General features: G+C 39.7%; 1 protein-coding gene across 8 annotated transcripts in view; it reads right to left on the minus strand.

Annotated features, from left to right (window-relative positions):
* Window positions 1-2,040: 2,040 nt before the first annotated feature.
* The window catches only part of LOC129766103 (heparan sulfate glucosamine 3-O-sulfotransferase 6), a 173,269-nt gene continuing 151,765 nt past the window's right edge, over window positions 2,041-23,544 (minus strand). For all 8 annotated transcript variants that reach the window (XM_055766587.1, XM_055766583.1, XM_055766576.1 and 5 more), the window contains 2 exons: window positions 3,772-3,908; window positions 2,041-3,712 (listed from right to left, as the gene is read on the minus strand). In XM_055766587.1, coding sequence (XP_055622562.1) covers window positions 2,744-3,712; window positions 3,772-3,906 — 1,104 coding nt within the window. In that variant the 5' untranslated portion in view covers window positions 3,907-3,908 and the 3' untranslated portion in view covers window positions 2,041-2,743. The remainder of the gene's footprint in view (window positions 3,713-3,771; window positions 3,909-23,544) is intronic.

Below are 23,544 nucleotides of genomic sequence, written 5' to 3' on the forward strand. Positions count from 1 at the left end.
GATACATTAGTTTCGTTTATTTTACATCGTATCTTTAGTCTGCAATTACAGGAATAGAAAACTGTTTTTGAACGCTTATAGGGGATCCAGCTGTCGCCTTTTTGTTGTCAAATTGGACTGCGGGCTACTCTGGCTAATTTTGACATCCGCATCTTTGCTCGCTCGATTCGTTCCTTATCAGATTTGAGCGTTTCTTGACTGGAACACCTTCAACCTTGTTACAAGTCATTGCAAGTTGTAAATTAATTGCATCAAGTTAAGAGAGTATCGAATCACAGTAGGCGTTGATTGTCAGGATAAATTCATTTTTTACATCATGGTTCAAACGCGTCGCGTCTCGAAAATTCAAATCTATCTATTTGGGAGTTAGTAAAATATTTTGTTTTCCGAAATCAACGATGTGTGACGATCTGAAACGGTTTGGGGAAAATCTGATCACGGCCTGGAAACCCAGAAGGGGCAGACCAGGAAAGAGAGCGGTTCCTAAAATACATTTGAAAGCAGTGGGTCTTTTCGAGCAAAAGTCGGAACTTCCATCGAAGAGAGCGACGAAAAAGACAAATGTTTCGTAATTCTACACTTAAATAGCGAGTAAGATGGCTGGATTAGGAATTTTCGAGGTCCATATTGTGCCGAGCTGTAATGCAAAGCAGTGTTTCGAGGCGAAGAAGGGCTCGATGATACTGTACGGAAATTTCCGTTACTTCTGAAACCGTGAATAAATTACTTCTGATCAAATTTACCATGAGGAGCGCCTACGGAACTGGCTACGACCTTTCTGGGTTGCCTATTGTGGTCGGACTTGGTAAGCTGTCATAGAGACGAATGAACTGAAAAGTTTAAAGCCTCTTAAAAACAAAGAACTGATCAGAACTGGTAACAAACCTTTACATCGTGGTAAGTACAGTACAGGGTTGTGTAGGAGATGAGATGAAGACAAGAGAAGAAATGCGAAACAATTGAAATATAGGTATATGTAAATAAAATCGATTACAAAATCGTTGTGTTTCATCTACTCATGATCTATGGTAAAGCTTTGGCTTTGTATGCAAGTGAATTCTTGGATTACCCATACAGGCAAGCAATACGTGAGAACATTCCTCCACAAATAAGGAGAGGAAAATAATATAAGAGCGAAATTAGAAAAAAGCTCTAATCTGTCTCTGTTCCGATCAGCGTTGCCAAATGTCTTATACGATTATCCGGATGCATTAGAAGTAAAAGGAACATAATTCGGAAACATTGGCACCATTGGTCCGGAATAGTATCAGCTAATAAGAATGAGAAAAATGAGCAATTAAAATATCTCTTTGGCTGATGCATGCCACTAATTCGATGGAACGTCAGTCTCTAGAACAAAGTTAGCAGAAACGGTCACTGGAATTCAACGATGCTTAAACGGGAACACGACAGGTTGTAGTACAGTAATTTACATTTAATACGACATGTCGAGACACCGCTTAGTCGCATTGAAGGTGGTTTTGACCTGCAATTGGACATTCCCGATGACAGTGGTACAGTGTCGACGTCTGGTGACGACTTTCAATGTGGATCCATAATTTGGGCCACGAACTCGATGTTCACAAAATGTCCAATTAGAGCTAAAAATGTCCAATTAACCTGTCGCATAACAGGTCTCTCCAATTAGCTAGATGTCGAATTAAATGTAAGGATCTAGTGGAAGTTCCGATGTGTCATCGATACATGCAATTTAAATTATTGATCTTCAACCGTTGTAGAACAGAAGGACTCGCAGATGTCATTTCTACCGCTTATCGGACAAAAGCGTAATAATATCAAAGTTTCGTTAAGTTTTCTAGTATCAAATGGCAACTGAGACTATGCGGACCAAGATTGTGGGAATTTATTATGTTCGTCGACTTACCTTCATTACTTCTAGGCCAAAGTATTCCTGTACTTTCGATATAAACTATGCAATCGGTGGAAAATTCATAATGCTGCATAATGATTCTAAAATGTCTACATGAAAAATGAACATGTCAAGGCTGTGATATAAACAACATTTACCATCTGTCATCAATGTGATTGATCCATGGATCGGTTTATTCCCACCAGATCCGTTGCACAATATGCTATTGTTGAGCTTTCGGAATCAGATTCCTCTATTTCAGTGTAGATTTGTGCGAATTTTGTTCCCCAACCCCCAGACCCCGTCTCTTTATATCTCTATCAGTGCGCATTGAACTTACAAAACTACTATTTCCGAATGTAACTTTCATTGGATTTGGGATTGTTTTTTAATTGACCCCTCAGAATTGCGTGGGCCAAATCGCCATCGATGGCTTCCTTTCTTATCCTAACATTTGGTTTCCGCTAATATAATTGTATATGTGTTTCCCGGTTCTCGGGGCTTTGGTACAAGTATGGAAAACAGGATGACGTTTTTTAACCGCTGGTCGTCGCTTTGCTTTTGGCTGTCTCTCTGTCTGGCGTTGTGCAATAAATAAGTCGAAATGTTTCGCCAAGACAGTGGTAAATCTAGTGCTATTTTATGTACAATAAAATTGGGTTTTTTCTTGTTTCCTAAGCTGTTGGACAGCGACTACTTATTCGACAGAAGAGTGGAAAAATATGTTTTTCCAACGGCCGCACGCTCTCTCTGAATCGAGAACGGGGGCGCCACCGCTTGTAGGAACTCTACGGAAGTATATAACCTAGTTTTTAATTGTTTTTATCCAATCGCTAATTATGTACACCTAGCTATTGTGTCGATCTGTGGTCTTTAAGGCCACCCAAAATTGATGCCCGTGAGCTGGTAGAACCTGAGATTGAACGGGCGGTAGAATTCCCGCAACCGTTCGATTGCCCGTGGTTCGATCCGAGGATGATTGCGCCCCTTGGTCTTCCCCAGGCAGTGGGGCGAGGATCGCTCCTCGGATTTTAGCAAGCACGGAAAGCCTTTGGTTGAGTTGAAATAGAAATGTTTCTCGTTCACCACCCGTTTGAGGCCGAGAAAATCTTGGACCCGACCGATCTCCACCGCCGGATCGGCAATCAAACGCTCACCGCTGACGAAGATCATCTGCGAGAGCGGGAAGTACTCGAGCCATCGTTCCAGATGTTTGGCGTAGACTCCAATTTTCACCGGGCCCCAGGCGGTGTCCACTATTCCGCCCGAGGTACCGTTGAGGAAAGCCAGTTCTTCAAAACGTTTCATGTCTTTCTTTTTGCTGCGTGCTTGGGTGTAATCGGAGATGGCTCGCGTCACTGGGTCCCGGACAACCACCAACAGTTTGGTGCTAGGGTTCATGTGGTAGACCCGTTTGGGGGCCTCTCGGGTTATGAAGTAACTCGGGGTCTTCTCCATGGTGATTTGACCCTCGATGGTGGGTGGCATATGATGCCGATACCAGTGTAGACCTTTGGCATAGTGGCGATCGAAGAAGTGCACCTCGCAGCCCGCTGCTCGTACATCTGGATGTAGTCGGATGAACTCGAGCAGCGCTCGTGTTCCACTCTTTTTAACCCCAATTATCAATGCCTCCGGGAGATGTCGCGAGGGTCGAAGACCCTGCTGCCGCAGGAAGCGATACTTGGGTGATCCATCGGAGGCGTTCAGTGGAACCTTCGGATCGAAACCGATGCCGTCATCTGTGAGGGGTACGATCCGAACGATCGAGCCCAGGATTTTGATCTGGGGAGCTTCGGTTTCCTCTGTCGGGGTGGCAATCGTGGTGAAGCTTGTATGGGCCTGAAAGATGGAGAATTTTTAATGGAAATGTTTGGAGTTGCACCCCCTTTGTCACTCACCCTTTTCCACGACCGGTTGAAACTCGCTATCAGACATGTGTTGAATGTATACGAGACGTACAGCATGCAGATGCAAAGGACGATGGTAATCGCGATCGTACGATTACTCAGATTAGCATACCATTTGTGGAACATCCCTGGAGGGAAAAAAAGAAAAGAAAGAGAGACGGTAAATGACTTGGCCTTGTGACAAAAAGGTGCATGCATATAATCCCAACCCAACTGCAGAGCCACCGAGGTCAAACACATGTCCCCACTGCTGGTAAGTCCAGGCAACACAAATTACAAATCCGATGCGGCTTCCGTTTCCGCTCCCGTTGTGGCGTAGACTCCAAACGGAATGAAAACATTTTGCTTGCGGCTGTATTTCAGAAGCATTCGCACGAGTCAACAACGCAAAAATCGTTTGCAGAACACAAACTTCCAGGCTTATAGCTTGTGTCTGAATTTGAAAAATAAACAACGACCTCTCTCTGTCTCTCCTAGTCCTCTCCCAGTGTCCGCATCAGGGAGGACCGATTTAGTAACAATTCCAAACACTGTAATCCTGACGAGAAGTTTCCCCTTTGGCGGATTCGAACAGAAACAAAAAAAAACCGGTCGAACACTATTTGTCTTTTCGATTTCCACAGCCAGAAGGACACTCAGGCTCCTTATGATAATGTAATTATGGCACGTCATCTTGCTTCGTTTTCCCCGTCCCGAATGATGACGAGACGAGCATAGTGTTGAATATTCGATGAGCTAATTTGCACCAGTTCGGAAAAAGTTTCTCCTCAGCATATCAGAAATACCTCCCCCCCCCAAAAGGATACAAGCCATCATGCTTCCATTCGGAACCTGGAGGATGGACGCGATGGAGTGCATAGTAGGAACTCGGCTAAAATTCAAATTGCGAATAATTCTGGGAATGCTTCCGGGATTCTCCGGGGTTCGGGAGGTTGATTGCGATCAAATGTTTGCCTCCCGCTCCCATTGATGAAGCAATAACGGTTTCGAAATGGGATGGACCGAAACTGGGTTTAGTTCGTTTCGTTCCAATTAAAATAAAAAGGTTTTTTCGTTGCGATTATGGTTCCTGTGTTTCAATTGTTTTGACGTAGAACTACGTCTTTCAGGAAGGGTGCCAAATCAGAAAACATGTCACGTTTTTATGAAATAAAGTTAACGTTAATAACTATTTTTGCCGTGAACGGATTTTTTGCGATTTGCCTACTAAACGAATCGGAAATTCCGTAAGATTTGTTAATTATGCTATACATTAGAATCCCCGGGTTTGTAAATGGTTAAAATTCATGAAAACTTCAAGCGATTTTCCCATACATTTGTTCTGTTCATTTGTGTGCTTTCCCGAACAGAGCTGTCAATAACGAGCAACTTATCGACGACCAACGGAGGGGAAATCGTAGGATTTAAAGTCTCCGTGAACAAAGGAAAGAGTAGAAGAATGAAGGGGAATACTTGCCTAGTGTATAAACAGTGGTTCTCGCTGAGGCAAACTTTCATTCGGCATCGGACTGTTGAGCAATCCAATTCACTTTCTTTTGCTGCGCTTCGATCTAAGATTGGACCCCACCAGTGGTAATCCAACTTGGATATCGTCGTTTGGTTTTTCTGTTCGTTTTTCGCGTTATTCGTATCGTGTGTTTTTCTTTCCGCGTCATAAATTGGACGCTTCGCGCAGTGTGTGATGAGCAAGACGAAGAGGAAGGCAGGCTCGAGCCCCGCAAAAAACGAACGCATTACCAGGGGCAATAGAGTTTCAAGGCAAGCGTCATCTAATGATGCACGCGATGTTGGTGCAGTGAAAAGCGCTCGCACTGAACCGAGCCTTCGCGAGTGTGACACCGGATCGAACAACAGCGAAGTAGGCGATTTCGGAGCGTCGATCGAAAAAGTAAACGCCGTTACCCAGACAGCAACAAAAATCAAGCTCCTCCCGCTGATGGTGAAGGCTGTCGCTCTTGAAAAACTGATCAGCGAATTCGCATCGATGGGTGTTACAGCAGAGTACAAGCTGTGTGGCATAATTCAGTCTTTTCCAAGCAGTTCACAATGTTTTTCGTCATCATGAGGGCTTCGTTGGTGCCTTCGAGAATGCATCAATGCATTAAACTGACGTTATGGCGAAGCAGGCGTTAAGGTTGTGCGCCAAAAAAATATTTGGGGAATACCAAGCATCTTGAATGTCTTATTGGAATGTTATAAGTTATTTCGCATGCCGGTCGCAAAACTGCCTTCCACTAGGATTGCATTTGCGCTAATATTGATCAAAATGAAGCATTGCTACTGTTTTCGAGGTTGTTGTTAACAAAAAGAGGTTATTTCGTTTGTTTAGTCACCAAGAAAGTAAATGTTGTTCTGGAATTTTGTATGTGATTAGGTTTCGCTTGCCAGTAACAAAACTTCCTCCACAAAGGGTGACAGCTGCGCTTCTCTCGAGCATGAGAATGTAATGCAACTCTTTTCGAGGCCAGTAATATTAACAGAAGCGTTTCTTTTGAGAATAATGCAAAATGATGAGAAGTGTTTATATTCCTAGTAGTTTCAAGCCACCAATGTATGGCTCTGTATGCATGCTATGGCGAACGCTTGTTTGGCGCTTGGTTTACGTTGTACGAACGATGCCTAGATGAATGATATTTGAGGGGCTTAGAATGAAAGGGGTGTAAGTGATTTCATCGATTCCTCTACATCGACTCTCTCTTTTGGTCATAACCTATCTGCAAATACATTCCCAGCTGTATTTGACAATGCGGAAGACAGGTCAGAGCCTCATCTATCGGATTCTATAGCAAACTCAAATTGGAACGTTTTTGCAGTTGAGTTATTAACTGAAGAAAAAGTTGATGAAGAGAAATCGATCAAGTCACTTACACCCCTTGCATTCTAAGCCCCTCATTTGATACTTGGAAGTGTTGTCATTGTTGTTGTTTCCATGCGGTGCCGAAGATATATTGATGTAGTTATGAGATGTGGAATAATGGTGCTGGTGCAACATGTATATAATCGACTGTAGCCGGGCCCCGAATAGCGTTCGGGGTAAATTTTCAATGCATTGCATTAAATAAATTCCGACATAAGATCAGCTAGTGTATTGTTTTGCGACGGCAAGAATGAATCGTCAATCAATTATCGTCAACTGATTCTACAATTAAAAAACCATTTCAGAGATTATTCTACTAAGCAGTTTTTTCTAAAATTTCACAGCATTATAGAATAATATCCGAAGGTATAAACAAGCGACTTATATGAAATAACAGCGTAGTTCTACGTCAACAATGCGATCGTATCTTGTACACAACCTCCTATAATTTTTATTTTTGACGTCATTGTTTCACCGAAATTGTTTGTCCCGAAACGTCTTCCTGGTAAAGAAGTGTTATAGAGATGCAGAACAGCATAGCAGTTAAGCTTGCTGCTACAGCGCCGGAAAACGATTACTTGAATACTGTTACCATTAGTTATAATTATTTCATTTGTTTTAAATTGATTATTGACTCATTCCAGCGTGAATGAGTCAAACGTGACAACCGTTTGGACTCGCTAAAAACAGGTTTTTTCTCGTATTCATGAATAAATCACACGATTTCCAAATAGTAAACGATATTAAAGTAAAATTGAGAAAATTTTCTACAACAATTTTCAGTTGGAAAATATTTTACAGTTGAATTCACTTGTTACCAGTCCAATACTTTTGTGACGTGACAACACCTATCTTTTTGCGATTTCCGACTTTTGAACATTAATGTTGTATTTTCAGTTTCGTTACAGAACATACAAATAAACTTTGTTCTATGATTTGCCAACAAAAGATGAACATGGATTCCTGAATATTAAGTTTTTCAAAAAAAAAAAAAAAAAACTCGCAACATCTTTGCAAAATCGGTATGCATTTTGTGGCGTGACAACGCGTTCTATGCGAAAAAAAAGCGTTGTCACGTCACAAAAGTAATCAAGTGTATTAAATATGAATTTCACCGTATTGTTGCAAGTAATATAGTATTCAATATGTTTTTATTACTCTGAATACTTCTCACTTTCCTCTGAGATCTTCCCTTTCCCTTCCAAAAGTCCATCCTATAAGAGAAGGTGATCTTAACGCAATCGGTGCTCCTGAACCTATCCCTCTCTGTATCTCAGGAACGGCGCTTCCTACCGAATTCTCAGTAGTGTCGAATGAAAGGTTTCACAACGCTAACAATTTGATAATATGGTGACTTTATGACTCTCTTCATTCTACCTTTTTAGCGCCATTTTGCGTTTTCATTGCGTAAAAAAATTGTAAGGGGTTGTATCTAGGACACGACCGCATGTTTTCGACGTAAAACTACGCAATTATATTATGCAATCTACTTGTATACCACTTCAAATATTATTTTAGAATGCATCGAAATTTTTGTAATTGATTATGTTCTTCGCTGCAAATAAATTTGATGAACGTTCTTTTACATTTGACGTTTGGACTACCAAAATATGTGAACGGAAAAATTGTCGAACGATCATTGTATTTTACATTTCCCTCTGAAATTATTGCACATCTCATGGTTACGTAGTTCTCGAACCGCGAAAGTTCATTCACCTCTAGTATCTGAAATGACGATTTTCCCAGGCTTCACAGTTTAATAGTACGTTTTAGGGAAACTTATTCCGGTCTGCACAACGACAAGCGAGTACAAAAGTACTCAACACCAAAAAATACCCCCGATTTGCATGTACATTTGTAAAGCGGACTCCCACAGGCACATTAATTTTGAAGTCTGTGTTAGGGAAACACAGCTCAGTGGGAAAAAATACCCCCTACTTGCATGTTATGACAAAGCGGATTCCCCCAGGTACATTGATTTTGAAGTCCGTGTTAGGGAAACACAGCTCGGTGGGAACAAAAATACCCCCTACTTGCATGTATATTTGCAAAGCGGATTTCCACAGGTACATCAATTTTGAAGTCTGTGTTAGTGAAACCGTAAATCGGGCCAATCAACCCTTAACAGTTAGGGCGTTTAGATAACACTTGACATTTTACAGTTATTCAATTGTTCATCTTATGGAGAATAACACTTTATTAATTGTGATAAATGCGTAGAAATATTTCCTATCAATTACATGCAAACATCTTTCCGATCAGTTAAGAAATAGTCGAGTTATAAGTATTCGAAATACGGGTAGGGCTAGCACACGAATCAGCAGAATAAATGTATGGGAAAAAAGGAAGCTCTTCTGGTTTTCATGAATTTAAACCATTTAGAGATTAGCGAATTGTAATGTATAGCATATCAAACAAATCTTAGATAATTTCCGATTCGATTGGTATGTAAATCATTAGGATTCGTTCACAGTGAAAATAGTTATTAACGTTAACTTTATTTCATAAAAACGTGACCTGTTTTCTGATTTGGCACCCTTCCTGAAAGACGTAGTTCTACGTCAAAACAGAGAAGAAATATTTTTGACCTGTCTGGAAGACCATCTTACCATCAATGGCTCGCACAAGCCTGGTTCATCGAGTGCTGGATCACTACCGGGGGAATGCATTTGATTTTACTATAAAATACTTTTGATAAACTCTTTGTATGCATCCGTGTGCATGTGCGCGTACCTGTGCAAGGACGTTTAGGTTTGCGTGTTGAAGATGACTATGACTTTGACCGTTGACATTTGCGTGTGCACTTTCTTTGCCTAACTTCACACGCGTCGCTCTAAGGCTAAGTTCTTTTCTCGCTTAAATCCTACATATTCACTATCAAACATTGTTCTCTTTTCTTACCTCTCTTCGCGCACCCATGATTATAAGCCAACGCTACCGTTCACGATCGTATTGTGGGATTTCATGCCATTTCCGGTTTTTTTTATCCATTTTTAACGAACCGGAAGTCACCATCCTCGATTCCAAAATGGCATCGGAATGCGATATTCGACTTCCGCTGGTAAGACACCTGTTCCCAAAACCCATATCGTATGCGTTTTCCATAATTTTGTCAATCAATACTATTATCAGCAAATCAGAAATCGGAATAAGATTATATTCTATATTCTGGAATCTACGTTCATCTATTGTGGACAAAACATAAGAAAGTTCATTTGTTTTGAAACGGAACTGAAAATACAACATTAGTAGGAAACAGCATAAAGTCAGATGTTGTCACTTCATAAAAGTATTCGACAACAAGCCACAAGTAACTATAAAATATTCACCAACTGATGATTCTTGTAGGAAGTTTCTCAATTTTACTATAACATCGTTTAATTTTGTGTGATTTATACATGAAATCGTAAAAAAAACAAATCTTGTCTCGTCACGCTGGGATGGATTCAAACCTAACCAAATAGTAAAATATTTTAAATATAATTATGTAGTTTACTCAACTCGCTTCTCTCAAAGGTTGGTGCCTAAAATTCAAATTCGTTTCAAAGAATTTTCGCTTATTCAAATAAAGTTCTCCTAAAACTAGATTTGAAATTTGGTTCTCTGGTGCATAACTTTATGAAATGGGTCTATTTATGTTTTTTTTTTAATATTTTGTATTTTTGTATTTTTTTTAGTGGGGAATCAAAATTGATCAGGTGAGGATGTAAATGAAATTGATGTATTTTTGAAAATTGTAGTTGGCTCTGTTTGTTCGAGATTCGATGAACTTGTCGAAAGTTCTTGCGAGGTCACTACTAGCATATGAAAAACTTCCGTAGCGAAACGCAGCGAGAAGAAGAGAGTATTTTTCCATCCGTAAAATAGTGCACATTAAAGTAAAACCGAAATAGAAGCAGAACAAGATACCTTGAAACGTGTTGGAACATGTTTTTTCCTCCACCATATTTGACTGTGAAGAGTTGAGATTTTTGTCAAACGAAAAAAGAGAACCTTGTGTGTTTATATCATTTATTCTTGTCACCTCGAGCTTTTTCTTAGTGTAATCATGCAAACTATTTCCCAAAAGTGTTTCCGCTGTGAATTTTGCAAGTTCAAGCATCCATTGGCAAGTTTTCTCCAGTGAAACGGTGCACCATCCGACCAGAACCTCCGCTCTCGAGCTTATCAAACTAACAATATACATTCTACTAATGTTTAAATTACCAAAGATTTGGTAGCTTTCGAATAGGACTACGTCTTTGATTTTTATAGAGGGGGGTTACTCTACGAAAAATGTAACGTTTATTAAGAGTTTTCAAATGTATATTACGCAAAATCGTTCTGACGATATATGTGCTAATATATACCATTAGACGGCAAATTTATCCAACATTTTTTTCGCCTGAGACATCAATAGTGGAAATAATAAAACAAGTGAGCAATTCAAAAAATAAAAGAGGTATGTTTTGCGAGCGGATGCGAAGGTAAATAATGTATTATGCATTCTTTCTTCCAACTTCGTTCTCATGAATGTTGTATGTAATACAAAATTGCGTGCAATAATAAGTTCTATCTAACAAATCAGCAAGATGTTAAAGTAATCAAATGCAAGATTTCATGCATCATTCAAACTTCATGCAAGATTTCATCAAAGCAACGAGAAAAGTGTCACCCATACAGTGATCGTTCATTAATTAGGAGGAGGCAGCGATTATCATTTGAGGATTTATTGAGATCGGCATTACATCGCATCACGAATTTCTTCAATTCCTTCTATGATAGATTGAGCAGTAGAACCAATACGAATTGATTGTGATTGTATGCAAAGGAACATTATTTCACCGAAAAAGCTACTGCCCTCGATACCTAATAATAAGAATAAGACAGTGGAAAGAAATCTCAATACCATAGCTATTCATAAAAAAATAAAGCAACTTCATGATTTCATATGTATTTTACCCCAAACTATCACGAAATCGTAAGTATTTTCAACTGGTTTTTTCGTTTCTTCCCCATTAATTTCATATTCAATGTAATCAATGACGATGTATTTTTTTTGTTTATCCATTCACATATAATTCATCTACCATTCCACCCTGTTATGTGGCCCGCTGATATTCATTAATCATTTTCAGTTAGACAGTTGAACTTCCTGCCAGAAGCTTACTGCCTTTCTTTGTTCGTTACAAACCGTTTGAAGGTTATGAGTACATACAACAAACGGCCCTTTTCAGGGCTACTATTTAGAGTTTCAAAAGAGTTGAACTAACAGATTTCTGAGCAATGAAAAGAATTACATTTAAAATAACCAAGTGTTCTGAACGATCACAGTCCTACGTCAAACTTCCGTCCGTGCCCCTCCACTCAGACCCTTCTACTTTTTAGTAACCCTTTTTCTGGGTGCATGTATCGATTTTTGAGTTCAACCAAGGCGCCTAGATGTATATCCTAAGGTGAGGCCGTTTCGTCACTAAGTTGGTTAGGGGAGCGGTATATGAAAACAGTACGGAAGAAGGCAGAAGGGGAATTATTTGCTTGAAGCGTGAAAGAGACAGACTGAACAGAAGCGAGCTTCGGCACTAGCGTATTGTGTTTTGTTTACAAACAAAACACAGTAGACTTCCAAGATGGCTGAAGAGTGCTTTTTGCAAGTTGGCCCACCTTAGGATATACTTCTAGGCGCCTTGTGTTCAACGTGGTTTGACATATACTAAAGGGGAGCTAGATTTTTCTGTATCGAACACGAAAATTAGTCACACGCAGGTATGGGCAAAATCGCATCGAAATTCGTTCAACAACACTCATCCACAGATAAAACTCACTGTTCTATTCTCCGTTTATGCCTCACTTTAATTGAGACAGAAAACATTCACCTATCATCTTCGTAAAGTTCATTCTCGATTTGAACGGAAAATACTGTCTCGATTACGCTCATCTATTCTCAGAGAATTTCGCATTCCCTCATTTGCTCCTCGGAATGACGTTAGATGGTGAGAGAATCAAATTGGAAACTTTTGCTTGAGCCAGCGAGTGTCTCTGTAAAATCATTCGTTTTTCACTCAAATAGCAATTATTGAGCCTCGATCGCGGCAGTAAAATATAGGTAGATAGTTGAAATCGAGTTGTTTTCTGTGCACTAATGCAATGACATTTTCTTGTTTCTAGTATGAAATGATCTAAGCCAACACAAAAGACCATATTAACGCAAGTTATTGGTGAGCGGGATGGTGGATTCATGTGTACTTGAAAGCTGACAAGGAAAAGAGGGGAAAAAAAATCATATATACAAGAAGCTTCAATCTATTTGGCTCACTCGTTATTTTGTTTCGTGCGATCCTTCCAAAGGAGTATTCATTCATTGAATGTTGTTCTCCAATTTTGTTTCGTTCTGTTTACTATCAGTCCCGAGTAAATATGGTCGCGGAGTGTAAAATGATTCATCGTGCAATCTCACGAATGCTTGCTGCATTCTTTTCGCCATGATTATTCCAAGCAGATAGAAGAGTGATTTAGAATTAGGTGTGGAGAAATGAGCGAATGAACTTTTCCATACTTGCTCACACGTATAAAATAGCGTGAAATGCTGGGCCCAAACTGAGCGATATTTTGCCCGCTATTTACTAATACTAACGCGAGGACCTTTATAGTATACATACTAACTGTCTAAGTTCGTTGGTTTGAGTTCACTGTGGTTAGACAATAAACCGTCAATTAATGGTGTAACTACTTTTTTGCATCAGAAATCTAGTTCTCGTTTCACCTTGTGTGGTGGAACGCGGGTAAGAGATTAGTGTCAGGGGGAAATAGAAATGTGGATTGAAGTCAGTTTAATGAAGAGGCAGATTTGTATTCATTAGTCGCGTCAGTTAGAATACTTATTGACCAGAAAAGTTCATCAGTCATCCTCGCTCTCAACGCTTGTCAATTCATTTTCTAGTCAATTCACGGTGAATGATGGCGAATGCCGAAATAGTCCTAGTCGAAGCAAAGCTACTCAGAGTGGAGTCGATCTTCATTTTTCACCTTCGAAGATTTCGGGCCTCGCTGGCAACTATATTGCCACAAACAAAAAAGATTCTTTTCATTGCACATGGAATATTATTTATACATATTTTACTTAGCCAACACCTTCTAAAGGTCAAGGCGCGCAGAAGTATATCCTAAGGTGGGCCAACTTGCTAAAACCATTCTTCAGCCATCTTGGAAGTCTACTGTGTTTTGTTTGTAAACAAAACACAATACGCTAGTGCCGAAGCTCGCTCCTGATCATTCTGTCTCTTTCACGCTTCAAGGAAATAATTCCCCTTCTGCTTTCTTCCGTACTGTTTTCATATACCGCTCCCCTAACCAACTTAGTGACGAAACGGCCTCACCTTAGGATATACATCTAGGCGCCTTGGTTGAACTCAAAAATCGATACATGCACCCAGAAAAAGGGTTACTAAAAAGTAGAAGGGTCTGAGTGGAGGGGCACGGACGGAAGTTTGACGAAACGGCCTCACCTAGTACCATAGACCCGTCTTGCTAAAGGTATGTGGTATCTGGTATACTCCATTTTTTTGGCTGCTAAAAGTGTACGATATAATTTCGGGAGTCATCTTTATGTAACAAAACCACGATTTTAGAGTGCCGGCAGAAAGTTCTGTTTAACATCGTTGAAAATGAAACAAGTTCAGAAGCTTTACACTGTAAACGCACTGTTAGGATCTACGGTGTAAGGTTATGTAGTTTCTTCAATAAAATAATTGATGTATTTGATGAAAAAATCAAATTTTGCTTTTTGACATAGGACTATGTCTTTATTTTCTATATAGAGGGGTCACCCTACGAAAAATGTAACGATTCATTAAAAGTTTTCAAATGCATATTACTCAAAATCGCTATTGCGTCGTACGTCGTGTTATATACCATTAGACAGGAAATTCGTCCAGCACCTTGATCATCAGCAGCTTGAAACACTAACAGAAAATGTAATAACAAAAAAAGACTGTTTGACGATTGAAATAAGTATGTTTTTTCGATTGCACTAACAACTTGCTTTTTTCATTGACGCAACGAGCAAGTTTGTTGTCTACATACGGGCGTAAGCTCAAATTGCGAGTCCAAACGTGTTATGTATTATTCTCCATTTGCCGATAATAGGCATTAATCAGTTGGCAGAATCAATGGAGGGATCTCGGAAGATGTTTTTACTCTATTATCCCCAAAGTTCAATCAATTCGGGCTCATTCACTTCTTCATCGTGTCGGTCTTACTACTAACGCAATTAATGAATTTAACTGGCGGCTCATTTAGAAGTGCAAAATGGTATACTATCGCATATCAGATTATAATAGCTTGAGTAGTCGCGATCTCGGTATTAAAGGGTGTGTCACATCAAATTGCATCACGGAAAAAACGCTGTAGAAATTTAATTTTTAGGAATTATATCTTCAGCTTTCGCTTATAATCAGATAAGAGTGTATAGATCACGTTGGCCATGCTTCACTGTCAATTTTTCGTAAATTTGGAAAAATGTCGTCGAACGAAAAAGAGCGTCGTGAATTAATCCTGTGCATTCATTTCGAGAATCCGGAGTTGTCACATCGGGACATCGGTAAGATGCTGGGAATCGTCCAATCCACGGTCAGCAGAGTACTAAAACGATACTTCGAGAACCTAACCATCGACCGGAAGGTGAAGAACGGCAAAAATGAATGCTCCGTCAGTGAAAAAGATCATAAGCGCGTAGTTAAGCAGTTTAGACGTGATCCGAGAAGTTCGGTCCGGGATGTCGCCAATAAGCTGAATTTGTCAAGTTCATTCGTCCAGCGGACCAAGCAGCTGGAGGGCCTGCGTACATACAAGGTTCAGAAGGCTCCTAACCGCGACGAAAGGCAAAACATGGTGGGGAAGACGCGAACCCGGAAGCTGTACACCGAAATGCTGACGAAGCCGCATTGCCTGGTAATGGATGACGAAACCTACGTCAAAGCGGACTTTCGTCAGCTGCCGGGCCTGTTGTTCTTCTCCGCAGAGGACAAATTCAGCGTTCCGGAGGAGATTCGCAAGCAGAAACTATCCAAGTTTGCCAAAAAGTACATGGTGTGGCAAGCGATCTGCTCTTGCGGAAAGCGGAGCGCCCCCTTCGTGATGACCGGCACGGTAAACGGGCAGGTTTACCTTAAGGAGTGCCTACAGAAGCGCTTACTACCACTATTGAAGCAGCACGAGGGCCTGACCATCTTCTGGCCGGATCTCGCTTCGTGCCACTATTCAAAGGACGTGTTGGAGTGGTACGAAGCCAACGGGGTCACCTTCGTGCCAAAGGAAATGAACCCGCCCAACGCGCCGGAGCTTCGCCCAATAGAGAAATATTGGGCGATTATGAAGCAGGCCCTCCGGAAGAACCCAAAAGTTGTCAAATCGGAGGCGGACTTCAAGAGAAAATGGATTTCTGTTAAAAAAAACTACAACCTGACGTTGTACAGAACCTTATGGACGGGGTAAAGAGGAAGGTGCGAGCATACGGGCTTGGGCTCGAAGTATGAATAAAAAGAAAATGCCAAAAGTTGTTTAATAGTTTTTATTTTACTGTCTAAAATTTTCAAAAGCATCGGTCTACTGGGCGAATTTCTACAGCGTTTTTTCCGTGATGCAATTTGATGTGACACACCCTTTATGTTCCCCATGTATGTCTTCCTTAAGGTGGCCGTACACTGTTTGCCCGGAGGTCAAATATTTGATATTTTTTGACAGATAAGGTTTGATTTGATATTTGTACAAACACTATTTTGTTTGTTATCTTCAATTTTCAACAGTAGTAAACAATATCAAACACCGAACATGGAAAAAATCAACTGAAATATTCAAGGTAACCTAACCATGTACCGACAGGTTCGAAGAACAGACTGAAAAAATATTTTAGGCATCCAATAATTGAATATTTGCTTGTCGTGTTTTGTGTAGAATATATTTGATCAGTACACGTTGACCAAATTTTATCTGTAAAAAAGAGTCAAATATTTGGCTTCGGTCAAACAGTGTATGAGCACCCTTAGACTTATATACAGTCCTATGTCAAAATCCCATCCGTGCCTCTAGGCTCAGACCCATCTACTTTTTTTTTGAAACTCTATATAAAAAAACATTATTGTAAATCGCTGAAATAATCGGTATCGCTACACTAGAAATATTGTTTTGATTTTTGCTTAACCAAAGGATCAATAAAGTGAAGTATTTTTGGGGTTAACGGGCCATGGAAACTATATTGCCACCAATTTGTTCAACTGTTTCAACAGTTGAAAGTTTTCCAAAGATAAATATGTGTTATTCATCATGTGAGGATTATGTTCTCTGAAGCTGGAGTCGATTCGTTGCCTAGTTTCCACGGCCTTGTAGAGGCTTAATACTCATAAAATTTCCACGTTAGCAGCATTGAAATAATACTGAATTAATACAACCACCCAACTAAGGGCAACTTACTCCGCAACCGAAATTGAGTGTAACTGACCAAACCGATGCCAAAGTTGCAAATAATTCGATTACCTTGCGCTAATCGATTTAAGCTTCTTCTTCTTCCTGACCTTAACCACCACTACCAACCTCATCCCCGATCGAACGACTCAGTATTTCTTTCGTTTCATTTCTCTATTCATTTGCTGTAATTTATACCCTACAGAAGTAATCAGGCAGGAGGTAACGGAACAAGGGCGAAACGTAGAACAAGAAAACCCCCTTTTCCACGAGTCGAGAAAACGAGATGAAATCTGTACTTTGGGATGAAAAACTTCGCCATCATCATTGCTGGCATTGCCGGTGTGCGAAAGACTTGTGGAGAACGATGGGTAGTAACGTGAAATTTATGAGCTGGAAATTTTACACATACGCCAGACCAGACCGACCCCGACGGGGGAATCGGGGGGTTCCAGCGTTCCGCCGTTCGTTCCGTCGGTTGTTTGTAAGGTGAGATTTCGGTAGCTTGCCTGATTGAAGCTGCTCAGAGAAACATTATATGTTTTCATTAAGTGTGACCTCAAACGGGTAAAAAGAATAATGACATTCGTCGTCTTGGCGATGTGAGCTCTATTATTTCGCTTGTGTTTTTGTCCTTCCTCCTGTCGGTAGGTTCCTCGTAAAAATATCCCGCTGTGAGACGCTGAAAGGCGAAAGAACACACGGAAAAAGCTCGTTATCATCCCATTCCATGGATGCTGATACTCTTACCCCGTGTTCTTTTCCGAGAGGGTAAATGTGCTTTTCGCCGGCTCACGCTACCCGGTTACGTGTCCTCTCACGGCACGCCTGCACCATACAGTAATTCAAACTCGAATTCATACGCCACCATCCAGATCTCTTGTCACTTTGTTTTGAAGTCATAAACAAGCTTTGGAAACAATCTATCTGCAACCATTCCATGCCAAACCTATACAGCAATTTTCAGATTTTCGGGAAAAGTGGTAGTTTTGCTTCTTATCAAAAAATATTAAACCCGTATATTTAGTTTTTTCATCAGAAATGGGCACTTCCTTTTTAGGGTGGTTCAAAAAATCAACTCTTTCCCTTCTTTTTTTTTTCAAAAATGACTTGTTTTCAAGAATTTATAACATTTGATGTACTGGACCGAATAAGATACTCGACATATCAAATTGAAGCTAATAAGCTAATCTTAAAATATCATGCTTAAAAAAAAGTTGATGTGTCTGAGCCTAGGGGCACGGACGGGATCTTGACATAGGACTGCGATTGTGTTTAGTAATTGCATTTAAATTGAGTTTTTCATTGTTCAAAATCTGTATTTTCTTCTCTTTTGATACATCAAATGGATGCCCTGGAAAAACCGTTTCCTGTATGCACTTGTATCCTTTAAACGGGTTAGATGACATTACGTGGTAGAATTTTGTACCGTATTCTGTTCAAAAATGCACAAAAAAAATAACATTACAGCCATTACTACCCTTTTCTTCAGTTTGTTCGATCATGTAGAAGAAGACAAAGAGTCATCATGTATCGTTTTTAAACATAAGTCTCAATAGTTAAAAACTACATAAATATAAGCCTGAGTCAAATCAATCTATGACTTCAAAAATATACAAAAGATAAAAATAGCATTATCTCCTTTGTTACCACGTTGTCCGGAACATTGTTTGTAATAACTTTATAGCCCTGTAAGATCGCGACTACTTAAGCTATCATAATCTGATTTACCATTTCAATGCATTTATTGCATTTTCACATAACCAAACAACATACCCGATATTATGACATCCTGGACCACAATTACACAAATTGTTAGTAGTGAGACCTATACGATAAAAACATGAATTGAGCACAAATCGATTGGACAACATACAATATAATATAAAATTAATGCCTGTTATCGGTAAATTTAGAATAATTTATTTTACGCATCAACTCACATTACGAGCTAACGCCCGAATTTAGGCAAAAAGATTCGTCCGTTGTGTCGGGGAGGAAACGAGTGGATAGTGCAATCGAAAGAAAACATACCCAATTAAATCGTCAAATTGTTAACTTTTTTTTTACTATATTCACTGTTCATGTTTCAAGCAAAACCATTTTGAGTAATATGCGTTTGAAAACTTTTAATAAATCGTTATATTTTTCGTAGAGTGACCCCCCTATATCAATGTCCTGGAAAAAAGGTAATGAAGATGGTGATTTTTCGAGCGACATAGCATGTGCTGCCATAAATATTTCTCAAATAGTGACGTCAGTCGTTGTGTTTATATTCGATTGCCTACCACATCCATGTGAAAATGCTATTCTCAGTATGTGTTTTATCAATGAAAAACATACATTTTATTGAAGTTCTCGCTGATTATGAATATAATGTGACAGCGTGTAGTGGATATTTGTGAAATTACGATGAAAAAGACGAATGAAAGTGATATTTCAGTACAACATGTTCACTCCCCCACGGCAATAGAAACGAACGAAGTTTTGTTAGTTTTGCCGTACCATATAGATATTACTATGGGTCTCAGTGTCGGTGTGTGTGACGTGAGAAAATAGTGTTCAATTAAGCAGCTTTTCACCGAAAATGTAAATGCTTCCGAGGACTAAGAATACGACTGCTCTCTGGACCTTTTTACCATAAGAATAATGGAAGTAAGTAACAATACAATTACCATCTGTTAAAAAATGGGTGGGTTATATCTATGATATAACCGCAAGATTGACGTGGGACTATCTTAGCTTAGCAATCATTGATTTGTATTCATTAAATTTTTGATTGAAACAATTTTCGAATTCAATTGAATTCAATATATTTGCTTTGTGAGTAAAGAGATTGAATAAATGCCATGTAAAGTCAATTTATGCATTGTGATAGATTATGTTCTTCGTTACAAGTAAATTTAAAGACAGTCCTTTTGCGTTTGGTTTAGGAATTATCAAACGATTATTTTATTTTACGTTTCCCTCTGAAGTCTGCATCTCTCAATTGTACGTACTTCTCGAAACGCGAATATGCTTGATTTGATGAACTTCAGGCACTCAGTTTCGATTTTGACATGTACCTTGAACGCATATTGTTTAATCTATAGGCTTTATCGCAGCAAATGGTTATCAACATTTTGCCTAATCATCAAATGGTATGCGTAGAAATTCAATGAGCAGAAGATATGAAGGCATATCCTTCAATGCAATCTTAAATAAGCGAACCAAAGCGTTGTGTTCGTACCCGTTTTTTGTAATCCATGTTAGGAAAACACTTTTCGGAGTACAAAAAAAAACATGCGGGTGCAGAAGTACCCCCGACATGCATGAATCAACTACTTCAACTTCTACTTTTTATACTATAGAGGTTTTGAACTTGAAAGTTTATTCGCCCCTAATATCTGCACGATTTTCCCACATTCCTAAGTTCAGAAGACCGTGTTAAGGAAACATATTTTAGTCTGCACAAAGGCAAGTGAGTACAAAAGTACTCGCAGTTTGCATTTATTTGCAAAGCCGATTTCCCCAGACACCTTAGTTCAGAAGTCTGTAATAGGTAAACACATTTCAGTCGTAACAAAAATATCCCCGACTTGCATGAAGTTGCAATGTCAATTTTCCCACGCTCCATGGATTTGAAGTCTGTGTTAGGGAAACACATTTCAGTCGGAATAAAAATACCGCTGACTTTCATGTATTTGCAATGCCGATTCCTCCAAAACTGCTTGGTTTTGAAGTCTGTGTTAGGGAACACATTTCGGTGAGAACAAAAGTCCCCATACTTTCATGTATTTGCAATGCCGATTTCCCCACGACTGCTTGGTTATGGTGGCTGTGTTGGGGAAACCGTAAATCGGGCCAATATAAACGAGGGAGTTAGGGCGTTTAGATAACGCTTCACATTTTACAGTTATTCAATTGTTTATCTAATAAAAAAATAACATTTTATTGAATGCGATAGATGCGTAGAAATATTCCTTATCAATTGATGCAAACATCTTTCCGATCCAGTAAGAAATGTTCGAGTTATAAGCATTCGGAATCTTTCATTTTTTCCAGCATGTTCTGTGTTAAGGTTTTCATTTTACCCCCCATATACTCCGGTTAGACGTAGTCCCACGTCAAAAACAAACCGTTGCAAAATTTCATGAGAAATTGGGCTCAAATTATCATGAAAATGTGAGTATTTTGAATATTGTTTTGTTTCTTCCATATACATTTCAAAGAGAACGCAAATAATTACGACACGAAATTTTGCATGCGAATACAAGTATACTTCTCGGCCTGTAAAAAACTTTTCTGTACTCTAATCCATCAAATTTGGAGCCCTGAAAAGGACCGTTGATTATATGCTAAGCTAATATAGCACGCTCTCCTCGGATACGATGGGCCAGCTGGATGTCCTTGGGCATGATGTGACTCGTTTTGCATGGATAGCACACAAATTGGTATCTTCTAATAAGCCTCCTGCAGCGTCATAACCGCGGAAGTTTGGAAGCGCAAGTCGGTTTTGAAGTCCTGAGCAATTCCACGAACCAAATGCTGCAAAGGTAGCTTGCGGATCAGCAATTCGGTCGACTTCTGATAGCGACGAATTTCATGTGAAGTTCCCGGTCGATAGCGATGTGGCTTCTCCACCTATCCTGCTACTGGTGCGCTTATCCGAGCTGACTTCGTGTGCCTTACCACCGAATGACTAACGAGCTGTCTGCGAAAGACTAACGAGCTCGAGTCCTCACGGTGCGAGAGTAGAGTAAGAAATGAACGAAAGCAAAGGAAGCGTCATTTTATAAACCATAAAAGTATAGAATCTAAATCCCACCCTTATTATATTCGTGAGTATACAGTAAGCTTATACAATAAAGAGGGTGGGGTTTACATTCGATTCTTTTATGTTTTATAAAATGACACTTCCCTTGCTTTCGTTCATTTCTTACTCTACTCTCGCACCGTGAGGACTCGTTTCATCGGGACTAAGCAGACAGCTCGTTAGTCCTTCGGTGGTAAGGCACCACGAAAGCAGCTCGGATAAGCGCACCAGTAGCAGGATAGGTGGAGAAGCCACATCGCTATCGACCGGGAACTTCACATGAAATTTGTCGCTATCAGAAGTCGACCGAATTGCTGATCCGCAAGCTACCTTTGCAGCATTTGGTTCGTGGAATTGCTCAGGACTTCAAAACCGACTTGCGCTTCCAAACCTCCGCGGTTATGACGCTGCAGGAGGCTTATTAGAAGATACCAATTTGTGTGTTATCCAAGCAAAACGCGTCACATCATGCCCAAGGACATCCAGCTGGCCCATTGTATCCAAGGAGAGGGTGCTATATTAGCTTAGCATATAATCAACGGCCCTTTTCAGGGCTCCAAATTTGATGGATTAGAGTACAGAAAAGTTTTGTACAGGCCAAACTGAAAGGAGCATTTAGCGAAAATCGCGGTTTCGATAATAATTCGTTACCGGTAGGTGCCATGGATATGGATTTGATAATGAAGAATATGAAATATATGACATGTTGTAGTGAGTATATCCCCATATCGAAGAAATCACTTTGATGAAACTGTTTACCGTTTGTCGTTTTTAATTGTTGGGAAAGGGCATTATTTCTGCTGACTAAATTCCAAGAAAAAATCCATTCCTTCTTTAAGCGTGATTCATTCTGCCTCGGATCAACGGAACAGTATGATAATCATTTCATACAAAAGATAAAATGTCCAAGAGTTATATGATTGCTATTTATTGAGTCGAGAAATTGTTTCAATAGCTTAATGATAGCTTCGAAAACAGGTTATTGAAATCATTCGTATCCGTATGTAGCGCGCCCACTTGGAAACCCATTAATCTTATTGGAATGTGAGATGGGGAAGCTCATACTTACGTCTATGCATTATGCTGTACACTACAGACTTTTTTCTCCGTACTGATTAAGAAGCCGACCGAACTATCGGTCGACAAGTCAGTCTGCAGTCGGCGGGGGCTCTTAATTTCGTTTTTGCAGGCCGAACCGAAAAAATTTCAGTCGAGTTAACTCTTTTTTACAGTAATGCTTTTGAATCCGGACACTTTGCATTACATTCAATATCATACCACAGCCATAACATTTTTTTCATGTTGAATTTATGCGATTAATAGTTGCTAATATAGTTACTGATAGTTTCTTGATAGTTACTTATCAATCGCATTAATTCAACATGCAGAAAATGTTGTGGCTGCGGTATGGTATTAAATGTAACGCAAAGTGTCCGGATTCAAATACATTACTGTATACTTACTTCGATGTTATTCGTTTCTCTCTCAGGGTAAGCAACGAATATAATAAGGGTGGGGTTTAGATTCTATACTTTTATGGTTTATAAAATGACGCTTCCTTTGCTTTCGTTCATTTCTTACTCTACTCTCGCACCGTGACGACTCGTTTGTTTGGGACCAAGCAGATAGATAGTTAGTCTTTCAGTGGTAAGGCACACGAAAGCAGCTCGGATAA

This window comes from Toxorhynchites rutilus, chromosome 1 (assembly GCF_029784135.1).
Source record: "Toxorhynchites rutilus septentrionalis strain SRP chromosome 1, ASM2978413v1, whole genome shotgun sequence".
Lineage (NCBI taxonomy): Eukaryota > Metazoa > Arthropoda > Insecta > Diptera > Culicidae > Toxorhynchites > Toxorhynchites rutilus.